The following is a 23,499-nucleotide window of genomic DNA, read 5'->3' as shown; positions in this document are numbered from 1 at the left end:
GGTAATACACTGAGGACAAAAGGTAATATTAAGATCATGCTGAATTTTGGACACTTTAGTAACCTATTCTACTTTCAGAACGCAGAGAGTCTAAATATCTTGGAATTTTAATTCACTAATGGCATTTTTATCACAATTTCTCTAAAGAGTTACAGACCATTTTTAGATGTACTGTCTTCTAACTGCATTTTAAGTTTCACGCCCCTTTCATGTAAAGAAGCTGTAAGGGCAAATAAAAAGAGAGATGAATTTAAGGCCTTCAGATGCTAGCATGTCACCCTTTCAACAGAAACGAGAGGCATGATTCACCTGCTTTAACTTACTCCAGAAACTGCAGTAACACCAAAACCTTCTCCAGTATTCTTGAACAAAGTACCATATACATTTTACTTTTTTTATGCATTAGCCCTTCACTGTACCACCCCATATGCTTTTACAACCACCAAGCCTAGCCAGTATTCATAGGAAAAAGCAAAGACACTTTAGTGGGGCCTCTCTTTAAAATGTAAACATGTGCATGAGAAGTGGTGGGTTGCTTGAGAAAGAAAACAACAGCGTGACTTTTCTTTGTTTTACAAGCTATTTAAACAAGCTGCTGACCTGTAGCTTATGCACTTTCGGGTTCTGGTAGACCTCCTTTCAAGCAGCTTTGATTTTGGCTTTTTGGAATCTTTCTTCTTTTCTTCCTGACCTTCAGGTATTTCTGGCTCCTGTTCACGCAAGACAGAAGTGTCAAAAAGCTTCATCTCCTCCCTCCCTCCACACTCACTATGACTGAACTCATATGATCTAGAAAGCTCATAGGCCCAACACAACACATTCTGATTTCAAATATAATGACTTGTTACAGCAGAGTTCACGTGAACACTTGCACATACCGGCTACGGAATTTCACGAGATTTCAAAGTTCAAGGGTATCATTGTGTTTATACCACAACACTGACATCGTGCCTTAGGTGATATTCCCAGGACTAGTAAATGCAGCAGCTGAACAAACTGTTGCTAGCATCTCTACCTACTGAGCACACGGACACTTCTACACGGTGCAGTTTCAGTAAAGTTCCACACATGTTAATTTTATGATATTGTTTCCAAGTTATTAATGTAAACAAACAAAAAAAAATCTGCCCCCAGGCTGAATTTTTCAAATATTTGCTCCCAGCCATAGACTCTTTTGCAAGTTTGTAAAATGTTATCATTTTCCTGTTATCCAGAGAGAGGGGGAGAAAGCTGGCTTTATTACAGTCAGAGTGGAAAGCCTGTGTTTAAAACAAACAAAAGTTTCATTTTAAGCTCTCATACAAAGAACATGATATAATTTCGGACGATGGCATTTGGCTGACTTCAAGAGAATCACTTTAAAACATATTTAAGAAGTGAAAAGAGGCTGTTCTCCACATGAATAAAAACATTCTTCCTCCTTTGTAAAGGGAAACCATATAAAAGAATCTATTAATAAAGCACTAAATGTTTATAGTTTTTAACCACATGTGACTTTAATAAACATTTGTTGGAGGCAAATGTTATGCTTCTAATAGATAGTACATATTCCCTCTGAATCATAAGCCAGAAACATGTTTCCATCAGTTCCAAAGGAAAGCTATGACAATTACCTCAGACCTAATAACTACACAGAAGACACCAGAGTTAAATAAACTGACTCCCACCTTTATAAGCTACAGAATGGTAGAGCACTCAAAACCCAACTGTAATGGGTAGGGGGGTGATCCCACGATCCTTCACTGACAGAGGACTCTGTGTGGCACCAGTTGGCTCTAACAAACATAAAATTCCCTTGGCTTCTCTGCTAAATTCAATCTCAGTCTAAAACGAGGGGTCTAGAATTATTTCTGACCTGTATATAGATTGATTTTTCTTTCCAAGATGCTACTAGCACTTCTAACACACCACCGAGAAACTTCTTCCCTGAGAAGTTTGGAAAATAAAACAATAATACAACATAGAAACGGTAACTTACCTGAGGTGGAATGATGTTCTCAATACTGATACCCACATACACCAATCGCTCTTTTCTTTAGGAGAGAAAAAATGAAAATAAGCTTATAAAAAGACTGCAGATATCTAAAATAATGCTGTAATTAGCACCCTTTGAAGCTGTTACTATCACTAGGCAGAAGCATCCCAAGAGGACGTTCCAATGGAAAACAGTTATTTTAGTTGGAATTACGTGCTACATCTCATATGATTACATTTTCCTGCATGCATAATGTAAGAGATTTCCAAAGAGTTCTGACAAACAACAGTACTTGAAGATTGTGGGCACCACAGAAATGATTGTATTGGAGTGTAAAAAGCAATTAATAAACAACTAAAAAACAACAACGTTGTGATGAAGATTATGCTGTCAGATCCGTAACTACCACCAACCTTGGAGACACTGAAAGATAAAATGGGAATTCAAAATCACACTGAACTGGCAAAACTACATAAAGATGGGATGCAATCTAAGACGGAGAAGTGCCAGATTTTAGACCTAGGCAGGAACAATCAACTCTAGAAACACGAGGGAACAAATAACTGCTTAAGTAGCAATTCTTTGCCAGAGGAGAAGAGCCTTAACAAGGATCAACACAGTCAAGCTGCTGCAGAAACATGACGACAACAGATGGACGTGTGACCAGAACAGCCTACAGGACAACTGAAGGAAACCTGCCATGGTGGTCAGCCCTGTTCACACCTAACTGGAGTACTTGGTGCCATCTGGGCACCACACATACTTCAAGAACGAGGTGATCTAGCTGTAGAGTTCAGAGCTAGAGTAGAGTTACCGCGCTGTTGAGAAAGGCTGAAAAAATATGATAGACTGGTCTAGAGAACACTAGGCGGAAGGTGGGAGAGAGAGCAGTGCTCAGATACAGGGAAGACTTATAAGGAGAAGTAGGCAGTCCTCCTTGTCCACAGTACGTTACAGGATTAAATCAAAGTAAGTAAAATTCAGTTTAGACTTAGCTTGCCTCAACACTATCATCTCAACCATATCATCTGAATTACCCTGGGCACGACTCTGGCTCCTGGCCTCTACTTGCAGCTCCTGAACGACACAAGCCTCCCATAGGTCTTGTCATATCTGTCAGTCCCAACTAGAGATGTCTTGGATATCCCAGCCCCTCACAAACAGGGCTGGGTGCTGATCTTCAGGGGACTGAACTGAGCTTTCAAAAAAGCAGTCTGTCAGGAAGAACAGCCAGGTACTAAAAAAGACTGGGGTGGGTAACCAAACTACCATCACCACAGGTCCTTACTAGCCCTTTCCTAGAAAACAAGGGATAATTTAAACAAATTAAGATATCAAAGAAAGTTGGTGGCATTTATTGGGCTCTGCAAGGGCTCTAAAACCAAGCCACATCTCTACAGATTTTAAAATTATTTTGAGTAACAGCATTTTAGACCATACGCTCTGAAGAACAATCCTAAGGAGGGGCAAGGTATGAATTAGACCCTTGTCAGCAGATCTCCAACTTTCAGGATCCAGCGAAACATCGTTAGAGTTGGAACGAAATCATACAAGAACCGATGCGAACCTCTTCTGGGTTTCCGAGCTAAAGAGCCTCAATTAACCAGAATCAGACTTCTGAAGTTACAGTGAGTGGTTGTATGTGCACATATCACGCTACGCTTCAGTCACAACAGGAGGCATCACGTACACAAGTCATCTAGACCTGTGCACAAACGTCTGAGATGCGTATTAATTTTAGATACACGTGCATCATATGTGTGTTATTTTTTGCAAATAAAGGCATCTATGTATAAAAATATTGCTTCCAAAACTTTCATTAACTTCTAAAGAATCTAAGTATATTTTAAAAGTCTGACTACTCTTCTGCACTATTCAAATCACCTCCTGAAGAACTCTTTACTGAAAGAATCTACCATAATGCTCTTTTCTTAAATAACATGAACAAACATGGCTCCTAAAGTATTAGTGAAAGTGTAAAAAAGGATTTTAGGTTGTTTTACAGCCAAAAAGACCATGAACTTTGACAATCGATATCATTATATCTAAATTGAAAATTCTGGCTGCGTATGAACGTCATTGGTTTCGTCTCCTAATGTCAGTTCTCCAAACTGATAGATGAAAAGAAATCGTCATCCATCTGAGCACCATGAGATTGGTTGGATGAGGAAGAAGTTTGTCATTCACCATGCAAAATCACTATGCTCTTGAAAATGAATTAAGCAACATCTTAAGGCAAGGAATACAACTGCTAAAATGAGAAAGGAACTAGAAATGTAAACATTTAAGTATTCAGCAAGTTATCTTGGATAGCTTCCTCCACTTCTCATTTCTTGCAATGCAAAACATCAAGCGGTGGGAGAGATGACAAAAATTCAGCTGTTTTTAAACATGATCAGTGGGGCTTTCAAGATCTGCTTTTCTTCTCCCTGGCTTGAGTATACACTGCTTAAGAAATTACCAAATGAAACAAGCCCATCCCGCTCAGGTAAAGGTCTTAAAACGAAATGCAAAATGAAGTATCAAATGCATTCCTTATTAGTGTGTAGCACACAGAAGCTCAACACTTTCAGGTCTCAAATGGTAGGTGCAGATAAGCACTGACTGGTTATAAACTCTTCCTAGATGAATACAGAAAACATTTTCTCTCATGTAAACAGCTGCAAAAGCTGCTACAGGGAAGTCATGAAAGTGTGCATGAAAGGAAGCACTCCACCTGATTTGGCCTGGGAGAAGTAGACACGTAATCCCTAGAGGGATTTTCTCCCAAGAAGTCTGAGAGTCTCTAACATGAACTAAAAGGGGCACCCATAAAAGCTTTGATGTCCTCTCCCTCTAGCTGGTGGTAGGACATGATTATAGAAGTTAGTGTGTACATGGGAAACCTGAAATTCAGCCAGGTAGCACCTTGAATTCATGAAGAGAAAACAAAACAAAAAAGGTGTGACTTTAATCTAAGTATTTGTAAATCAACGTGAAGCTTAATGTTTTCATTAAAAAAATCTGTCACATAATGCTTTGGGGATGGGTACAAATATAGCTGAGCAGCTGGATCAATTTTCATCAGATTCCTGAAAGCTAAAGAATAATTGAAAGAGCACAACAGTATCACTAGTTCAAAAATCACGATCATAACATCAGTTCAAAGAATCTATCAAGTGTGTGTGCCCATGAGGAGACAGCTGGTTTTCATCTCTTTGCCAAAAAGACAGACAACTTGTACTGTGATTTTACAGAAACATTACATTAAAATATTTCTGTGCCCAGAACAACAAACCTGCTTTAACTTTTACACTGAGCTGTAATAAGGACTGTAATTTCTTCTAGTATTATAATTCTTCAGCCTTTTTACCTTACCATTTGCTAAAATATATCATTAAGTTAAAAGACTTAAATATTCAACTAGTGTATCATGAAATCTTTTATAACCCAAGCTCATTTATCTTTAAGAGACTTTAAAAAATATTAAAAAAAATAAATTAGTCTTATGATATACAATAGAAAACATTTTTGGCATGAGGATCAGATTGCAAAATGGTTGTTAAACATCCGTTTCAGACACTGAAAAGTGCTATAATATCAATTGTATGCTCTCCTGTAACTGTTAAAAGACCATATTTTTACACAACACTAGGGATTTCAAGAAAGCAAGACAGACTGGAAATAGCTCGCATTCCCTGTAATGTTTGCCAGCAGAATATTTACCAAAGTAGGCCCAAAAATATTGTTCACTAGTACTGACTCGTCCCGCCATAAAGCAGAGCAGCAGACACAGTTCCTTTGTGTCCCATACTCCTGCACAGATGGAGGCTGTGTGTAAGCTGAGCTCGCTCATAAAAATAACTAATAGTTGGGTCCCCAAAGCTACAAATTCACTAGAACTGGCGAATCGTGGATAATTTTACCAGAGTGTGATCTAGACCACTCTGAGAAGTAGCAGCAATGTTAGGAACAGTCGGTACCTGCTGTCACTGTCGTTGTTGCTGCTGCTGCAACAGCAGTAACAAACGGGAGATTTGAAGGAAGCTGAAAACCAGACACAGATTGTGCTCCCTCTTCCCAGCACCAAATCAGTACATCCCATGTGATATTACAGTACCTGCTACAAATATAAGCCTGCTTTGTTTAATAATGCATACACATGTTATTAAATTTTGCAAACTACTCAATATATGTCCTAAAAGGTATAAATTATGCAGACTGTGTTTCATGTCCCTCATTTTCAGGTCTGAAAACTGCAGATAGAATGTTCCAAATATTAAGGATGTTGTTCATAAATGCAGTAAAACCGGTTGCATTTAGCCTTTGGTAATGGCAGGGGTGGACACCAAATTTCATTCAAAGTTGTAATTTAGCTGACCCACTGCACTCCAGCAATTGCATAATCTTGTAAATTCAGCAAAGTTTAACAGAATCTAAAGCAACAAGACTCAAAACCCACATTAATCTGGATGACCTTTGTAACAAAGTCAGGACTTAACCTTGCTTACAGCATTACTAACACATGCAGCTGAACTGAAAACTATTAAACTACTGGTATAGGAAAGCCAAATTGTGTTCAGGCACCTTAACCAAAGTTTAATACAAACGTATTTGCTTATCTTTTCCAATTAGCAGACTTTTTCTCCCTTCTTGCTCTCCCAGTACTGCACCACCAATAATCAGTGGGAAGTCAAAACCAGTCTTACCAATTCCCAGTCTTGTCGCTACTTTCCTCCCCAGTTATTTTAATGTTTGTTCAGTTATTACTACCCCTCTGCATAGCAGCTTGCTGTGAACGCAACCAAACAGTAGTACCTGCGTTCTGCACGCTCCTTCTTTTTTAAGACAACATCCAGATCTTGTAATTGTTCTTCTAATTTCTCACAGAGTAATTTCTAAGGGAATGAAACACAATATTAGTTTCTTTCACAAACAACTATTTTCATGTTGAACTAAAGTTGAGACACTTCATTCACTATTTCTATATTTGTCTGGAAGAAGGGCAAGTGCCGTGCTACACTGGAGGCTCCTCTTCGATGAACCAGGCTTTACAACAAAGACTGTCTTCCTAAAACACACGTGCTTCACCAGGAACTGCTACAGAGATGCATCCTCCCAGTAACTGGCATTTACTGTAGGAAGCAATGTGCCAAAAGTATTAAAGATGTTTAGAATAAACATACTTCTAAATTAGTACCACATTCTTGTTGGTATTTACAGCTTTGTCTCAGAGAAACCTGAGGATTTCATAGACATACATAATATACATACATAAAGCTGAGTGTGTACACACACTGTGATACTTGTTTGTCCCTTATCTTAATCTTTGGAGAACAGATGAGTCTGTGGACACCACAGTAAAAAGTAGAGATAGACTTCAGGACCATTTTCTTACCAAACGTTCCACCTCTTAGAACACCACTTAATACTCAAGGAGCCACACGTAAAAATGACTTTTTACCGACAAATGATGCCTTATTCCATGTTAATGCCCTCATCGTACTATTCCCAAGGATGATCTTCACACTTTTATAAATCTGTCATTTTTCATATTAAAAATTACTAAGCAGCCACAGAGCAAGGAGATGCTCTAACTACAAGCTGCAATCCCAAATTGTGTAAGGAAAACATTCTTACATATTCAGGATGATCACTACTTAAAAATACTCCTCAGAAGACAACTAAAAATCAATGCTCAATACAGCCATATCATGTCATGTCCAGTGTGGCTAGCTTTTCACAGGGCAACAGCTCTTTTGGCAAGGAATTTTTCTAAAAGCAAGGAAGGAGTTTGGGATCAGGCAGATTATTCTGCAAATGTGCATAAATGGTTCCCTGTTAACAAGAACAGCATCACACACTCTCTGTCTTATCCTCCCAAATACCATCCCTGCAAATCTTGCTATTTTAGATGTACATTAAATGCAACTGGACTCATGCACTAGTATAGTGGGTTTTCTTTGGCAGAAGCACCTTCTAACCCTCAAAAAAAGTGTTCATACTTGTCTATTACTTGACAAGGACAACTCTGGCTTTCCCAGCAGAGGCAAACTGTACCGTGAGACTCATGAGAAGCAGCAGTTTTCTCTAACCAACTTCTAAGCAAATGTCTCTGAAGGAACAGCACTTCAGAAACAGCTGCTTGCTTTGGCCACTGACCCATCCCTCACTGCCTACTGTTTCCCCCTCCAGGATGATAAAATGATGTTTCTTTTTTGAAAAATTAAGACATTATATTTTTAATACTATGTTAGTCTTGAGGTAAGTTAACAAAAGATGGGAGAAGACCAGTGTGGTTGGAGATTCCCATCGACATCTCAGCAACACACAGTCATTTATCACTAGCAGAAAAAGGAAAGGGAAAGGAAAACCACCTCACAAAACTCAGTTCTCCTAACAGGCAGGAGGGATGACCAGCATCCTTACGATTCAACACAGTCTATTTTGTAACAAAAAAATTATAGAAGAACTCATTAAATTCCCAACAAATCTCCACAACCACAAGCAAAGCTGCACAGTGAAGTCAAAGAGGAACCATACATGCTGGCACGGCGGGCAGAACCACTCTCCATCAGGGATTATCATCAAAGGAGGGCGAAGGCAGGCTGTGTGGTACCCACTGTCACAAGAGTCGCACAATAAAATCTGTGGAAACAAAATGAATCAGGAGTATCTTCTGGCATTCACATGTTATAAGCTCCAGAACTATTTCCCCAGCCAAAACAGAAGCACTTTATAAATACTTCAGACTGTGCCAAAACCCAGAAAAATCTTGTATCGCTTATTATTAGATGTTACCAGGACTGGGGTGGTTTGTATGGGGATGTTTATGTATCACAGCTTTCCATTTTAACACCAGATTTCCCCTTTTTCTGCTTTCTCAGGCACTTAGCACTACTGGACTACACAGCCTGTGTGCCCATAGTGTGGAATAGGGTAATGCTTTCCAGATCCCGGACTAAGCGGGAAACTCCATCTGGACAAGATGTGGTGTGAGCTGTTTTGCCTGAGCACTCACACCCACACGAAGGAAACCTGGCCATTTCCTCAATCAGGATGATTTTGTGTCCCAGACAGCAGTAACAAAGCCCTGCAGACTCTCAGGGCTTTACAGAACTAGGCAAGTATTCGAGTTCATACTTACCTGGGTAAAGATTGAGATATCCCTTTCCATTAAAACTGAGGAACAAAGTTGTGCGAGTATCTACTGGAATATTTATCTATAACATCATAAAGGTCAAACTTTGTCTCAGCTGTGCTGGGATATCTGTCACACACCTGAGAGTACGTTCATCTTGTGGATTCATAGTAGGACTGCACATCATGATTTCCCAAATAAACGGAGGAATTCATGACGACATCTACCACTGATGAACGAGAATCATAAACATCAGAAATAGTGCAAGCTCAGTGTTCTTTCTGTATAGGATTCTGCTGTACCCACCCCCCAGGATGCTGGGCAGCTGTATCCAATGAGGATGACTATGTAGCTGTGACCATGTCACAAGATACTGGAAAGCATATATTACACTGCCTTTTTTTTTTTTTTTTTTTTTAATGTTGTCTCCTGTATTCACTGAGATTGCAGGCACACCCTCAAAGCCTCACCCAGATTAATTCTCAATGGGCTAAGTTGTGCTATACCTCATAAAAGACAACATTTCAGAGGTGGTAAACAGAAGAACTAACTTCCTTCCCTCCTTATTAAAGGTAAACTCATCTACTGTCATGAGTTTACCACCTAAAACCTAGAAAGTATTCTCCTACGTAGAGCCACCCCAAAGGATGATGTGCCTTCAAGATACCACCAAAGCCAAACCACCAAATCTGACACAACAGCCAACAGGAGCTTTCCCCAAAAGCCTACCAGCTCAGGGTGATTGGGAAGGCCACACTTCTTGCACGGCTCATCGTCATCAGCAGGTGCAGCTTCTTCTTCCTCCTCTTCTTCCTCTTCCTCCTCCTCCTCAGAGTTTTTTTCACTCTCCGAGTCCTCACTTTCTTCATTACTTGAGTATTTCCACCTGCCACGTGTTCGTGTACCCGTCCACCGAACTTTGCTTCTCTATGAGACACACCATTTCAAAGAGAAAACACAAAGGAAGCTCATGGAGTTTCTTCCCAGATGTTAAAAAATATTTCCTCTACACTGAAGTGATTCGTTTCAATCAGAACGGCTGCAGTAAACGTACAAGAGAGCACTTCAACAAACAGATCATCTTTCAATGAGATTTAAAATGCAACAGAATAATAAACGGAGAAAAAATCCTATCTACCTGCAGAAAGAAATTTTCAAATAAAACTTAAAAGATGACAAATTTGTCACTCAGCCCCTTTCTTCTAATTCAACAAGGTAAACTTGCTTGCGAATATGGTAAATTCTACATTTAAACTTTTCGATGATAGCTTTCCTCAATCCAAAGAGAATCTTTTTTTTCTTTTTCCCCTCCATGCACAGCTTATGTCTTTTATTTCACTTTAGGAAACATGCTTCCACTCTAACAAGTATATCAGCTTAAGTATTTCTGGTGCTTTCCTTTAAGTTGGTCATCCTTTTCTGAAATCAAATCACTGCACCTTTTAAGTGCATAACTTATACCTAGGTGGTCTTTCACATGTATACATTTCCATTATTTTCTTAAGTGAAAACTGATTCAGTTGATGCTTCTTTTTTGCTAATCAAGAAGGTATCTACCCCTTTCTATCATATTTACTATCATATTTTGAATGAAAACCAGATTTTTATTAAAATTCAGAATATTATTTGGAATTAGTTAAAGCTGCTTTCTGCAACTAGGATATTTTATATTAAAGCAACATACCAAACAGAAGAAACTTTTATTCCCATTAACTGACTTGTTTCTCATAGACTCCATTCTCTCCCAACCCTTCCTGCTCCCCCACCAGACATTGAAAAAGGAGAATAACTTTTCTAGCTTTTTCAATTCAAAACATTCTTTTCAATTTTGACTATACCTAGTCATTGACCTGAACAAGCTGAATAAACTAAAATGTACAAAATATTCTATTTCTCCTGCAGGATGGACTCATACCACAGCAGTATTTGTCATATTGGTAAAATTTTGTTTCATGTTCTTAACATCAATTTCTACCTCTTTACAGATTTTACTGTTCACTAAACTTTAGTAGCAAATGTATTTGAAATACATGATAGCATTAGTTAAAGTTTAGTCTTCATCATATGTCATCATCATTTCAAATATATTTTTTAAAGACCCTTCTTTAAAAGAAAACAAATACAAAATAACCTATTATAAAGATTTGGGTATTTTTCATCTTGATGAAATGACAGAAGTTTACTCGTGTCAACCTTCTTCCTCCACCGTATTTATTTTAAAATCTCTCTAGAAAAGTAAGCATCTTTAGATCTCCTTATCTTTCAAAAAAGAGATCAAGTTAAAATGCCCATAGCAACAGCACTTCAAAATAAAACTACTTGTAGGACTCTACAATCACTATTACTCTCATTTATTTTTTTAATGAAAATCTTTGAATAAAAATTGTAAATGAAATATTTATTTTTCATTACTTTATGTAGATGACAGAATTTTTCAGTATAGAAGTTATCATTCACTGAAAAAAATCATCCAGTTGTTAATTTTCAGAAGGTTATTCAACATGGCGTATGAAAAAAACTTGCTAAATATGTGAACGTCTCGGGAAAGCTACAAAATCAGTAAGAAAATGTGTAGCAGTGGAAAAATTAATAGGATTTCAAGTTGATATAAAAAGAGTGCACTTAAAAATACAGACCCTCCATTCCTTGTTTCTCTTTTGTACTCCATATGCAGAAAAAAATGGAAGGTAAATTAATAAAAGGTGTTTATAATTACACACACTTAGAAGCACACTATACATGTGTAACTTTTTGTCTTATATCTACCTGACATACTTTTAAGATCTATGCTGCATAAGCAGAAGTTTGTAATGAGAAAAAGATACCTCCACACAAAGTAAAATGTATATCCCACATACAAGAAAAGCTAAATTATATTATGAACTCACCACAACAATAACTTTAGCTACACCTAGAAACAGAAGTCATAATATTTTTATTCTTCACCATTTGTTGGTTCGTTTTTGGCTTACGATCATCCTGACCAACCAGACACCAACAAGTGTCCATCTAGTAAATCCACAGGAGCTAGAAGTCTCTGTTCAGCCACTCAGCCAGACTGACTGAGGTCTGATTGTTTCAGTGTTTAGAAGAATTCACTCCGGTTGACTTGGTCTACTTAGTTTAGGTTAAGTGACAGATTTTAAAAACTGGTAAGTCAACAGATATTAGCACTCTCTTAGGGGGTGTTTTTAAACTGGTGGAGTCCACTAACTGGATTGTAAAGCTAGTTTCTTGCAAAAGCTGACCAAAGGAACGTAATCCTCAATATTCCTACGTAAGTGTATATTCTCCTTATAGATAAGACCGTGGGTATTCTTTATTCCCAGGTAATAAAACTGTATTACCTTGTTAACCTTAGAATTTGACTCCTTCTCTTGTTTTTTTGCATCTTCTTTTCGTTCTGGTTTTTGTGCTGCTGCAGGTTTCTCCTCTTCCTCTTCAGGTCGTTTTTTGTCAGGTTTCTGATCCCGAGTCTCCACAACTTTTGGAGTAGGCTTGGATATTCTTGGAGATCGCCTTAACGTGCGGCCAATGCTGACCTCTTCTGGTGGTGTTTCTGTCTTTCTCTTCCGACTGGAGATCCTGATTGTTAATTTAATTCCTTCTTTCTGTCTTTCAGAAGTTATTTCTTTATTATCTGTTCCACCGCTTTCTTCTTCAGAAACTAGCTTATATTTAAATTTGCTTTTAGGTACTGGAGATTCCTTTTTACTCTCTGAGTTGTCCTCTAGATTAGAAGCATGGGCATCATCTAATCTATCTGGCTCTGTCTTGGTAGCTTCGGGCTCTTCCTCTTGTTTTTCAGGGCTGGATTTTTCTTCTGCTTTGCTCTCCTCAGGCAGAGCCGTTTTACTATCAGAGGCCTCCTTTTCCAAAACAGGTTTCTCTAAAGTAACGGGGGAAGTAGATGCAGGGGGTACCTCAGCAGCTTTTGGAGAATCGGGTTTCTCCTCAGACTCACCTTTACTTTTCAAAGTTTCTTCATCAGACAGTGCAAGCTTGGGCAGTTCTGCAGGAGCAGATGCATTTGTGGACTTCTCTAGCTTCTCTGAACATTCTTTGGATGGCGGCAGTCTGTCCTTTTTGATTTTCGTGGCTAGATTCTCTTCAGTTGTTTTGGCACAGTCTTCAGAGTTTGAAGACTCTTCCACTACCATTTCAGTAGTTGTGCTGTCAAGGGACTCTTTTTCCACAGGACTAGATTCCTCCTTTAAAGGCACTTTCTGATTAGAAACCTCAGAGACCACAGTCCCTATTTCTTTCACCACAGTTACTGCATTTTTCTCAACCTCGCACGCTTTTATAATTTTACTAACAGAGTCTGATACCTTTAGGGAGTCCGATACCTTTTCCCCACTTTTTCCATTTCTCTCTTTTAATGAGCTGCTGTCTTCCTTTGTGCTAGCAGAGTGTTCTGACTTATTATTCTGTATGACACTTGGGGTTATTTTTTCACAGCTAACCTCTCCATTTACTAGCACTTTCCCATCAGGACATAAAGCAGTAATTGTAGGGACTCTCTTAAAAGCTTCTTCTTCTGGTTTCCCTTCTTCCTTCAAGACATCCTTTGTGGGAGTAACACATTTACATAGGGGCCCCTTTATCGGACTGTCATAGTCATCCGTCAGCTTGATCTCTCGCTTTTTAAGTGGTATTTTTGCCTGCTGGTCATTTTTAAGTTTCTCACTTTCTTCCACAGATTTTTCCACAATTTCTTGGGGAGTTTTGACGTTAACACAAAATTCCAACCTCTCCGGCTCATGAACTGCTATTTTGTCTGAACAACTTTTTACTTCTTTTAAGTCTTTTGGTTCTGTTTTGTTTTCCTTCACCTCTACTTTAACAGGCTTGACATTTTCTTTAAAGGAGTCACTTTCTTCTTTGACAGTTTGCTTTTCTTCACTGTATTCTGAAGGTTTCTCTAATTTTACTATTACTGGCAATTTTATAATTTCTTTTTCTTCCACTTTCTCAATTTTCAGTGTATTTTCATCTTCTTTGACCACAGGAAGAGGAAGGCTTTCCAATTCCATTGATTGTTCCTCCACCTCCTCTTTTTCTTCTTTGATTTTTAATTGATTTTCTGTTGACAGAGAAAAACAACTATGAAACAACCAGGGGACCTACACGATTACAAAGAACATCCATCAAAACAAAGGCATATCTCAAAAACCCAACAACCCAAAGTCCCCCGCAAATTAATCTCTTCCCATGGAATTATCAGGAGTCTGGCTTATCTAATACTGTCAGTAAATGAGTGGGTTGCCAACTTTTAGCTAAAGAATCACCGTTCAGTTTAATTATATACCAAGATAAACCTACATTTCAGAAGCTAGCAGCAGAATTCTAGATTTATCCTTCTTTATACAGACATCTCAGCCCCCTTCTTGAGTAGTACCACAATACTTTCAGAGGATACATAAAACCTAAGCAGAGAGCGCACAAAGCATCAACTTGAAGTCTCACTTGTGATTCTGAATTATTTCACAAACCAGAACATGGTATAAGATTCTATGGTCTTCAAGTGAAATTCCACATAGAAATCAGTACCCTGTTTGTACACGTTTTTATTTCAATAAATACTTAACTATTGCATTTTAACAGTTCAGAGAAAAGAGAAGACATTCAACATTATAGCTTATGGCAAAATTCATCTAGATTCTCTGGGCAACAGCTACAACTCCTACATACTATCAAAACACAAACAACAGACAATATTCTACATTCACTTCATCTGCCATTTCTAAAATAAGAACAATGAGTAGTAGCATATCTCAGAAAAACCTGCAGAGCTTGAAGTACAGTTCCAGCATTCAGAAGGAACCATACATTTATTTTGTTATTATGTACTTAAGCCTATTATTTATCATTACTACAGCCTCTTAATGTCCTTTTTTTTTTTTTTTTACCATATTTTTTAAGTCAGCTAGGGATAGAACTAATTAGAAAAAGCAAATATAATAGCACTACATATACCATAACAGCATCCTCCACCATCTGGAAAATGTTACTGCAAATGTGCCATAACTCCAAGCAAAAAGATGATTTTTTTTTTCTTCTACCTAACCCCTCTCCCTCCACACTAGTGCAATTTTTTTCCAAGATGAGAGCTTCCCAAAGTGGTTCAAAATATACAGAGGAAAGTACATGACAGCTAACTTTGCTACATTAAAGAAAAGAAGCATTTTAGAAAAGAGTGGTGAGGAAGAATTAATAGATTTTATAATATTTTCAAATACAAAGCACGTATCCAAGTAAGTATCTGCAATTAGTACAGCAGTGAGATGCATCTAAGGCACTGGAAGTGATAACATTTTGAAGGCTCAAGGCTGTTTTTTTCCCTTTCATAGAAGTGGTCCCCACTTTGAGCCCTTGCAGCATAAAAGCCACCTCTTTAAAGACATTCGTCTGTAACACTAGGAACGAGGTATTTTTTCCTGTGTCTGAACACTTCCACCACCCTCTCTTCACCCTCTTTCTGCCTCAACTTTGTTCAGCCATTTCTTCCTTTCACCGACTGCTTTCTCCCAGACTTCATCAAGGATCACCAGAGTCCCAAAACTTCTCTATACTCAAAATAAACAGTTATTCTATAGTTTTAACTCCTTGAACTGCTCGTAAAGCATCTCATATATACAAAATGACTCACTCAATGCACAAGTTGTCTTAACACTATTCGAGTCAATCAATCAGGCTAGTAAAAAACATGTAAGCATTGGTTCAGTTTACTTTATTTTTGTATGAACTAATTTAATGGTATTTGGGAAATGGCCAAAGCAAACAGGCATCAGGTCTTCCAATATGTTTTCACTGTACCTTAGAAGGGCTGTGAGTGCAGTCCTGGGACTAACAGGAAGAAATACTAAAGCTTCTCAACTGAGAGGCTCTGAAGTAGTGCTCTGTGAATACACCGACTGCACTTAAATCACTGCATGTGTAACTAATTTCATTATTCTTTACATACATGGGACTAGTGCCTAGGAGTGATTCTGCATCCATACACAGCATCAATAATGCAAGTACTGACCCACGTGAGTGTGCCATCGGATCTGGGGAATTACCTACAGCGCGGACATTCGTTAAAATTTTTTCAAATGGCTCCTCCTGAATTCAACGTAAATTAAAATTGTATCTGAAGCAGAGATCTCGATTAGATGATTTAAGCTGGCCTGATCAATTTTTAGTGAGACACAGGCAAGATCGGTACTTGGAATTAAATCTGCAGCGTCCGTAACCACGCAGGTTATGTTGTCACTTATACACACAGTTAGATATTGGAAATGCCTTAGACTGAAGGAAAGTTCTGCTGATGTTCATCACAAATAGTCGTTTAATGCTTCCACAAGAACTCGAATTTTATCTAAACGTTTTATTTATTTATTCTGTTCTACACTTTTTGCTTCAAAGAATAAGAATAAAATGGCAAGTCTTTCTCTCTGATACTCGGAACCAAGACAAGCCTTGGCTAATTCCATATACCAATTTAACTTACACAGATTTGAAGGAACACACACTAACACAGTGGAATCCTTAAGTCTTGTTTCTGCTTGTGAAAATATTTCCCTGTATTTTAACAAAATCATAATACCAGGTAGTAACTGGGGTAAAATTACGTGGAATAACAAGCTTCTATTTTTTCATAACCTAAAAAAAGATGAGATTCTTAAAACACAAAATAAATACTTCAGGCTGATACTGACACGTAGTAAAACCAATGCACAAACCAACAAGTCAGGTAAGTTGTTAAATACGTGCAATGACATGATAAGGAAGGAAAAAAGGTTCTTTGTTAAGAAGAACAGCAGAGGCACCTAAGGACCACTTCACTTCTAAAATATTTTAGTATTTTAAATTATTTTAATTTAAGCTCAGGTCTTCTTGAAAAATCACATAATTATGATATATTTGAGGAAGCAACCTATATTTTTTGATTCAATCTCAAAAGCAAAAACGAACACACCCCATACTGTATTGATTTCAGTCATGGCATTGCACAAACAGATTTTTTTTCTTTTTAAAATTTTAATGTTGCTAGAACAGGAAAAGTTTGGCAACAGTTCAATGCTCCACAAAAACATACAATGATGAGTATTTACAATATTATACAAGATGTACAGCAAAAATAAAATTACTTAGAAAACAATTTATACACATCTCATAAATAAAGCTCTTGAGCCGAAATATGCACTAAAAAACCTCCAATAATATTTATAATTTCAAAGTATTCAATATTTACTTGATTTTACTTTGAACATAAACATTTTTTGTGGGTTTTTGTTTCGTTTTTTAAAAAGTCCTAATCTAACACAGTAATTTTTCATTAAGTTGAAAATTCTAACATTGCCACAGCACAACATTTAAAATTTGAGAAAAGGCAGAAAACCTTGTGTGGATGCTTCTTCACCCTTTTTGGTGTCTTCATCTTCTATGCTTGGGCTTTCACGTGATGAATTCTCCTGCTGAGAATTGTTGTTTTTCAACAGGGCAGGATCAATTTGTGCTTTCAAGAGCTCAAGGGTCTCAGCAAGCTCATTGCGGTTTCTAGATGACAGAAAAAATAACATAGTGTCTGATAAGCCACTTACTCACCCCAAAGGGATTAATAAAAAATAAACAAACACCATCTGCTTAAATGAATGCTGCCCTGAAAACCTTATATCCAAGCATAGTGGAACGCCTGTGCCACCAGAGCGGCTGCGACTTTGCAGTCAGAAACCTTCCAGGTTATCCATACTAAAATAAAATCATTTTTCTGGAAGGACTTTATCTATCCCAACTCAAGTCCTGTTGGCTCTGGATCCAAGCTGTTACTATTATTCTTTTATTTATTATCCTGATTTTTCTCTGCAATTTCTTTTTTCTCTCAGCAGAGAGGAAGTTGTAGTTTTCTGCTCATGCACCAAAGGATCAACCACATCATTCAAGTGAAATGTTCAAAAGCAATCAAGTCATTCTGATACTCTTTTGCAAGTACCCATCCTAAGCACACATAGCAAACAACACAAAGTTGTCTAGAAAATTCCAGCTACTTGAGTTATGATAGCGAGAAAACGTTTGTGCATCTCTCTGGCATGTGAATCTCAGTGCGCTGTAACTCCTTATTGAAACTGGACATCTAACTACAAAAAAAAATACCTTAATCTATAATGAATTTGAGCAACAATTAAACTGAGTCATTGTTTTCCTAACAGACTAGAATAACGAGACTCTCAATTCTTTTTTCGAAGTCAACATTCAGCAATTTGTTTTGCCCAGGTTTACAGAAAAAAAACAAGGAAGCCTGGAAATGCAACAACCTTGAGATGTGGAATCTCACAGGTTTAAAACCTTTTCTGGTTTTACAATGCATTACTGTGTTTTTCTGCTGCGGAGTGTCAGAACTTTCCCAGCAGAACCCTGGCTTCTTCCATTTTTGACACTGATCTCTGGAGTCTATAATGCATGAAGAGAGATAAACACTGCTCTGCTCTTGATGGGTTTGTTTAGATACATTTACTTTATTCCCCCACAACAGCTGTCTAAATTTCACTGGTAGTAATGTTTATCATTTTATGGCCTGTTGACAGTTAAACAGTTTTGTATGACTCCCTTGGTTACTAAAGTTATGGATATGTTGCAGATATAAAAATTAAAATTTATAAACAGAAAAAAAATGTCATTTGACTTTTTCTAGATCTCTTTTTAAAATCTCCGTGTATTTTTTATCTGATGAGTCCAGTTTAAAAATCCACTTGGCAGTAACCACATTAAAAAACAAGAATTTTACACAGAGATAAACTAAAAATGAGTGACTGATAGGTATGAAACAAATTTCAAGCTAAAGGTATGAAACAAATTTCAAGATAATTCTCTTTCCAGTAAGAAAGATCCCATATAACTTACAGTAGGAAAGCAAAAAACAAAATATGTAACAGGAATCACAAAAAAACCATAAATCTGAAGCTAAAAATATAATTAAAATATTAACAGACCAATCTGCAGCAACTGAGACCCAGAGACAGTCATGTACACATGTCAGTCTGCATCAACATCACACAACTCATCTTTAATGATCTATCAGCTGAATTCTCCTCCAGAGGAATTTTTTGTGCCTATTTGTATTGTCAGTGGTTTTGTATTCCATGAAGTTAAAATTGCCATGTAATTCCCCCAGGAATAAAAATGTCCACTTGTAATTTTCTTAATAGAGCAGAAGTTAAAGAAGGAGGAGACCTCCTCCAGTTCTTAAGGCATTTTGCTGGCCAGTGAGCAATATGGAACCATCATCCTCAAGAGAGGCTTCTCTTGGTACCCTTTCCATATATCCGCTGGAGCTTGATTAAGCAGAAAATAAATTACAGGTTGGCTATTACCAACAAATCAGCAAGTTATTTCTGTACATGGTTGTTCATTAAAACATGCACGTAAAGGCAGAAAATCCCACTGTCATGAATCCTACTCTGTGAGAAATGGAGATTTATTGCAATACATTTCTGAGCCTCAATCACAAATAGCTAGAAACCCCTATGAAAAAAAAAAAAAAAAAGAAAGGAATACCTAACAATGCACTTCCATGTGGATCCATCCTGGTCATCCTGCTCTTCTATGTACATCCTGACATTATGCTCTTGATCCAGCTGGTACCAATACATCAGGCCATCCTTGTCTCGACCAATGGGCTGAAGACGCATGGCGTCGGCATCCTCCTCGTTAATTATATTCTTAAACTTTAGATTGTCATCAAACTGACATTCACAGAGATACTGAAAAAGTGAGAAAGTAGGAAGACTGTTAAAATATCAAAAATAAACAGAAATAAAAAAATCAGCTCATTTCCTTTCAGTGTAATTTGGAACTTTTTAGGCGCCTCTCTATTGGATCTGTGAGTTCACTTTAGCCACCATTTCTTTTCCCCAGAACATGTTGTTTTTAAGTGACAGACAAGTTTTATTAGTCGTTTCTTTTTCCTGGCCAGCTTATAAAGTTGTAGTGGGGTTTTTTTTTGTTTTTTTACATACTACACATGATCTCATTCTACACAAAAACCACATACACAGCTTGGAACCAACCCCGACAGCTTTCTCAAGACTTGAAAAGATGAACTCCCATCTTTCCCTCTGGAATTCAGCAAGCTAATAAACATTTTTAAAAGTGTACTGCACAGGCAAATAGCTACTGATAAAACAGTATGTACAAACCAATTTTCATACAAAGTTTCATACAAAGCGTGAAAAATATGCGAAGTGTTACGTTCAGTTTGGGCCCATCCCACTACAATGAGTATCATGTCTGTTAAAAAATGAGCTCTACATCTAATATATCTTACTTATGGTTCAGTCAAGCTAAATTTGTAAGATGTTTAAATTAGTGAGAAGGCCAAATCTCCAAGATATTTAAGTGAGTGAGGAAAACATAATTTAAAAACATAGTTGATGAATGTGTACCTTCAGAATCCCCAGTTTGCACTCAACACTCATTTCTAGGTATCCTTTTTTTTCCATCTCCCAAGCCCAAGTGCTGTTGAATTCTTGGCATATCTGTCACAAATAAAAAAATAAGATTGCTAGGGTGAGTGGATAAAAGCAACTTTAAACTTTTATATTAATAGTACCTTACTGCAGTAACAATTATTCATGATCTCTTCAGGACTGCAGGTCAGAAAGCCTCACACAAAAATAAAAAGTAAAACTGGGGTAGGCTGGCAAACCTCCATGGAAGAGTAGATCATCAAGGTCCTGATCACCACCAGCTTCTCTAAACCTCTTAAATTAGGCAGCACAACTCTCAAGTGGGAAGGTATTCTTGTCTTTGCTATTTTCCTATTTCTGACCTGTCTATTTAGAATATAAATTCTCTCGAGTAGATGTGATTTCTTATTACATGTCCTTACAACACTTCACCCGTAAGCTGCCAAACTCTCTTGGGGCCCCCTAAATCCTACAACTGTACTGCAGATTACAAATGCAACTGATACTTCAGTCAACGCTGTGGAATTATCATTCCTTAGAAAAGTATCTTGGGCTTCAAGCTGCTTGATAAATATTTTAAAATATTGTAAATACAGCCAATTTCAATTTGCTTAAAGCAAATAAATTCAATATGGGGGAAAGAAACCCAATAAACACACACAAAAAAAGTGGCAGGAGAGGATAAATAGATTGAATCAGCGGGAGCTCCAATAGTAATGATGGAGAAGGAATTCCCTCTCCTCTTAAACAACTCAGACATGCTCATGAACAGAGAAGAGCTGCTTATCAATTGAGGACACATGGTGGGATCTCCAATCGCTGAGGCTATTCTAGTGGAAATACCCATCAGAAGGAGGGGAAAGCTAATCACAGCTACGTCTCCAGTCGGGATTATTTTTAAGAATCACGACTGACCAAGTTAGTACATGAGGTACTGCTGCCCTTCCATCTGCAGGGAAGCAAAGCCCTGCTGAATGGACTCAATCTAAACAGTGCAGTCTCCCAACCACCAGATTACTTTTAAACACAAGACAGAGTCACTAAGAAACCTATAAATGGCATCTGAAAGCAGCTTTCTCTGAAAATAGCAACAAAAATAACCCTAAATTTCACCCACCAGAAGTACAGATCAGCTGATTCATGTTGTAAAACTCCACGTGGGCTACAACCAAGAAAGGGGCCACTACCCCTCCTCTGTCCCCACGGCCGTGCTACCTACCCTCTGCTACCCCTAGTACTGACACCAGTTCTTAAGTGACCCAAGGGTAAGCCTGCAATTAGATCAGCTCAGCCACACCATCAATCATACTCTGACTTTAAGTGATGACCTGCAGAGAACGGTGAAGAGAGTGCTCTCTGGTCACAACGAATCCCACTGGAGAGCACTTTTTCCTGCTCCGAGGTTACGGAACGTTACGTGAGTACTTCTCTGACACAAAGCCAAAGCTCACAGCGAGAGACAATCGCTGCTCGCTCACAAAACAAGGCTACTCTGCTGTCTCGCTCATTTTCAACCCTGTAACATGAAGAACGCTGGGAAACTATATCAAAACCCTTGCTAGGGGCATGTGCCAGTCACTGTTCATTACTTAATGAGTAAGTATGAAAGCAATAATGGCAAGTTTCATGTGCTGCAGAAGTGTATGATTGTCAAAGCAAAAGCTCAGAGACATCAGAGCTGATGAAGCATCTGTTCAAACTGAAATGACTACATTTTGACAATTAAAACCCAGATGATTGTGCTTTATCCTGACAAGTACTGTCACAACCCTGAACTACAGATCTCATTGATTCAGGCTCCACTGAAATGTTAGTCTCTGCCTTCACAGAGGGGACGTTTCACACCGATCAAAAACCCGTTGCCTGCGGGAGGCAGCTGGCTTCTGCATGCTAAAGAGTGGTCAGCACTTTCCCACCCTGCAAAAGAGAGGCTGAAATATCCTCTCTCTCAATTATTTCCAAAGCAGCCTTGATGGCATCTGACACTTCTATTACCATGCTCCAAATGTTCACTTTAAACAACAAAACCAGGAAAGACACAACAGAGGAGTCTGCTTGGGTGGGACTATAGACACCTGAACTCTAACAATCAGAAAAGAGAGTGTGTTCAGAACGTGCTGATTTTGGGGTTGAAGGTTCCAGATGAACCAGTCCAGAGAAATCTTATCTGTATAAAAATGCAAAATATGTTTGACAATAGTCAAGCAAATCATTTTGCCAGGACACAGTGCAGCATGAATTAACTCAGCTACATGTTTCTCAAAAAACAGCCAAGCTGGACAGTTCCTTAGTTGCTAAAACACTTGGGACAAGCCATTCCTTTACCTCATACATGACCACATACATTCCTTGCACAGAGGAGAAAAGTCAGATTCCTGGAGCCCTACAGCCATTTTCTTCCCCAAAAGACTAGTGTGTATGTTGGTGAGCCAGCTTGGGTGGATCACCATCAGTAAAGGGAAGGGAAAGAACTCTCAACTGCCACATTCACTTCCAAGCCCAAAATATATTCATCTGTCCAAATACCAGCCGCAGCTTAGAGACAATCTTTTATGATGCTCTTTATAAGCATGGCAGTCCAATAAAGCGTATCTTATAAACAAAACGTTAATAATATATACAGGCATAAATACTAAGAGCATGTAAGTTTGAATGTCCTCCACCTAAGAGTTTCCTCCTAAATAATAAAAGAAAATGGTAATATCTAGAATGTCTCAAACCCAGCTTTATCAAAGCAACACATTAGTAGTTTCTAACAAAGGAAAAAACAGGTCAACATTGCCTCTTAGAGTATGTCAGTAATATGTCGAACAATACTGCGGGCATCTAGGAAGAATGGTCTCAACGGTCCCACACCTTTTCAGTTTCTGCTGGCTTTTGTGGCATTTCTCAATATTCTTCGTTGTTTTTCTAAATTAAATATACCCCTCTGAAATGGGGACAATATTAGCATA

General features: G+C 38.0%; 1 protein-coding gene across 1 annotated transcript in view; it reads right to left on the bottom strand.

Moving 5' to 3' along the window:
- The window catches only part of RSF1 (remodeling and spacing factor 1), a 68,952-nt gene that overhangs the window by 20,370 nt on the left and 25,083 nt on the right, over window positions 1–23,499 (bottom strand). The window contains exons 3-11 of the mRNA XM_074816432.1: window positions 20,522–20,614; window positions 19,635–19,840; window positions 17,482–17,639; window positions 12,443–14,181; window positions 9,825–10,022; window positions 8,498–8,602; window positions 6,773–6,852; window positions 1,979–2,033; window positions 601–710 (exon numbers count right to left, since the gene is read on the bottom strand). Of these exons, the coding sequence (XP_074672533.1) occupies window positions 601–710; window positions 1,979–2,033; window positions 6,773–6,852; window positions 8,498–8,602; window positions 9,825–10,022; window positions 12,443–14,181; window positions 17,482–17,639; window positions 19,635–19,840; window positions 20,522–20,614 (2,744 nt within the window). The remainder of the gene's footprint in view (window positions 1–600; window positions 711–1,978; window positions 2,034–6,772; window positions 6,853–8,497; window positions 8,603–9,824; window positions 10,023–12,442; window positions 14,182–17,481; window positions 17,640–19,634; window positions 19,841–20,521; window positions 20,615–23,499) is intronic.

The sequence above is a fragment of the Strix aluco genome, chromosome 2, assembly GCF_031877795.1.
Source record: "Strix aluco isolate bStrAlu1 chromosome 2, bStrAlu1.hap1, whole genome shotgun sequence".
NCBI lineage: Eukaryota > Metazoa > Chordata > Aves > Strigiformes > Strigidae > Strix > Strix aluco.
Note: the sequence above shows the minus strand (reverse complement) of the source record. Positions and strands in the feature narration are given on the sequence as shown.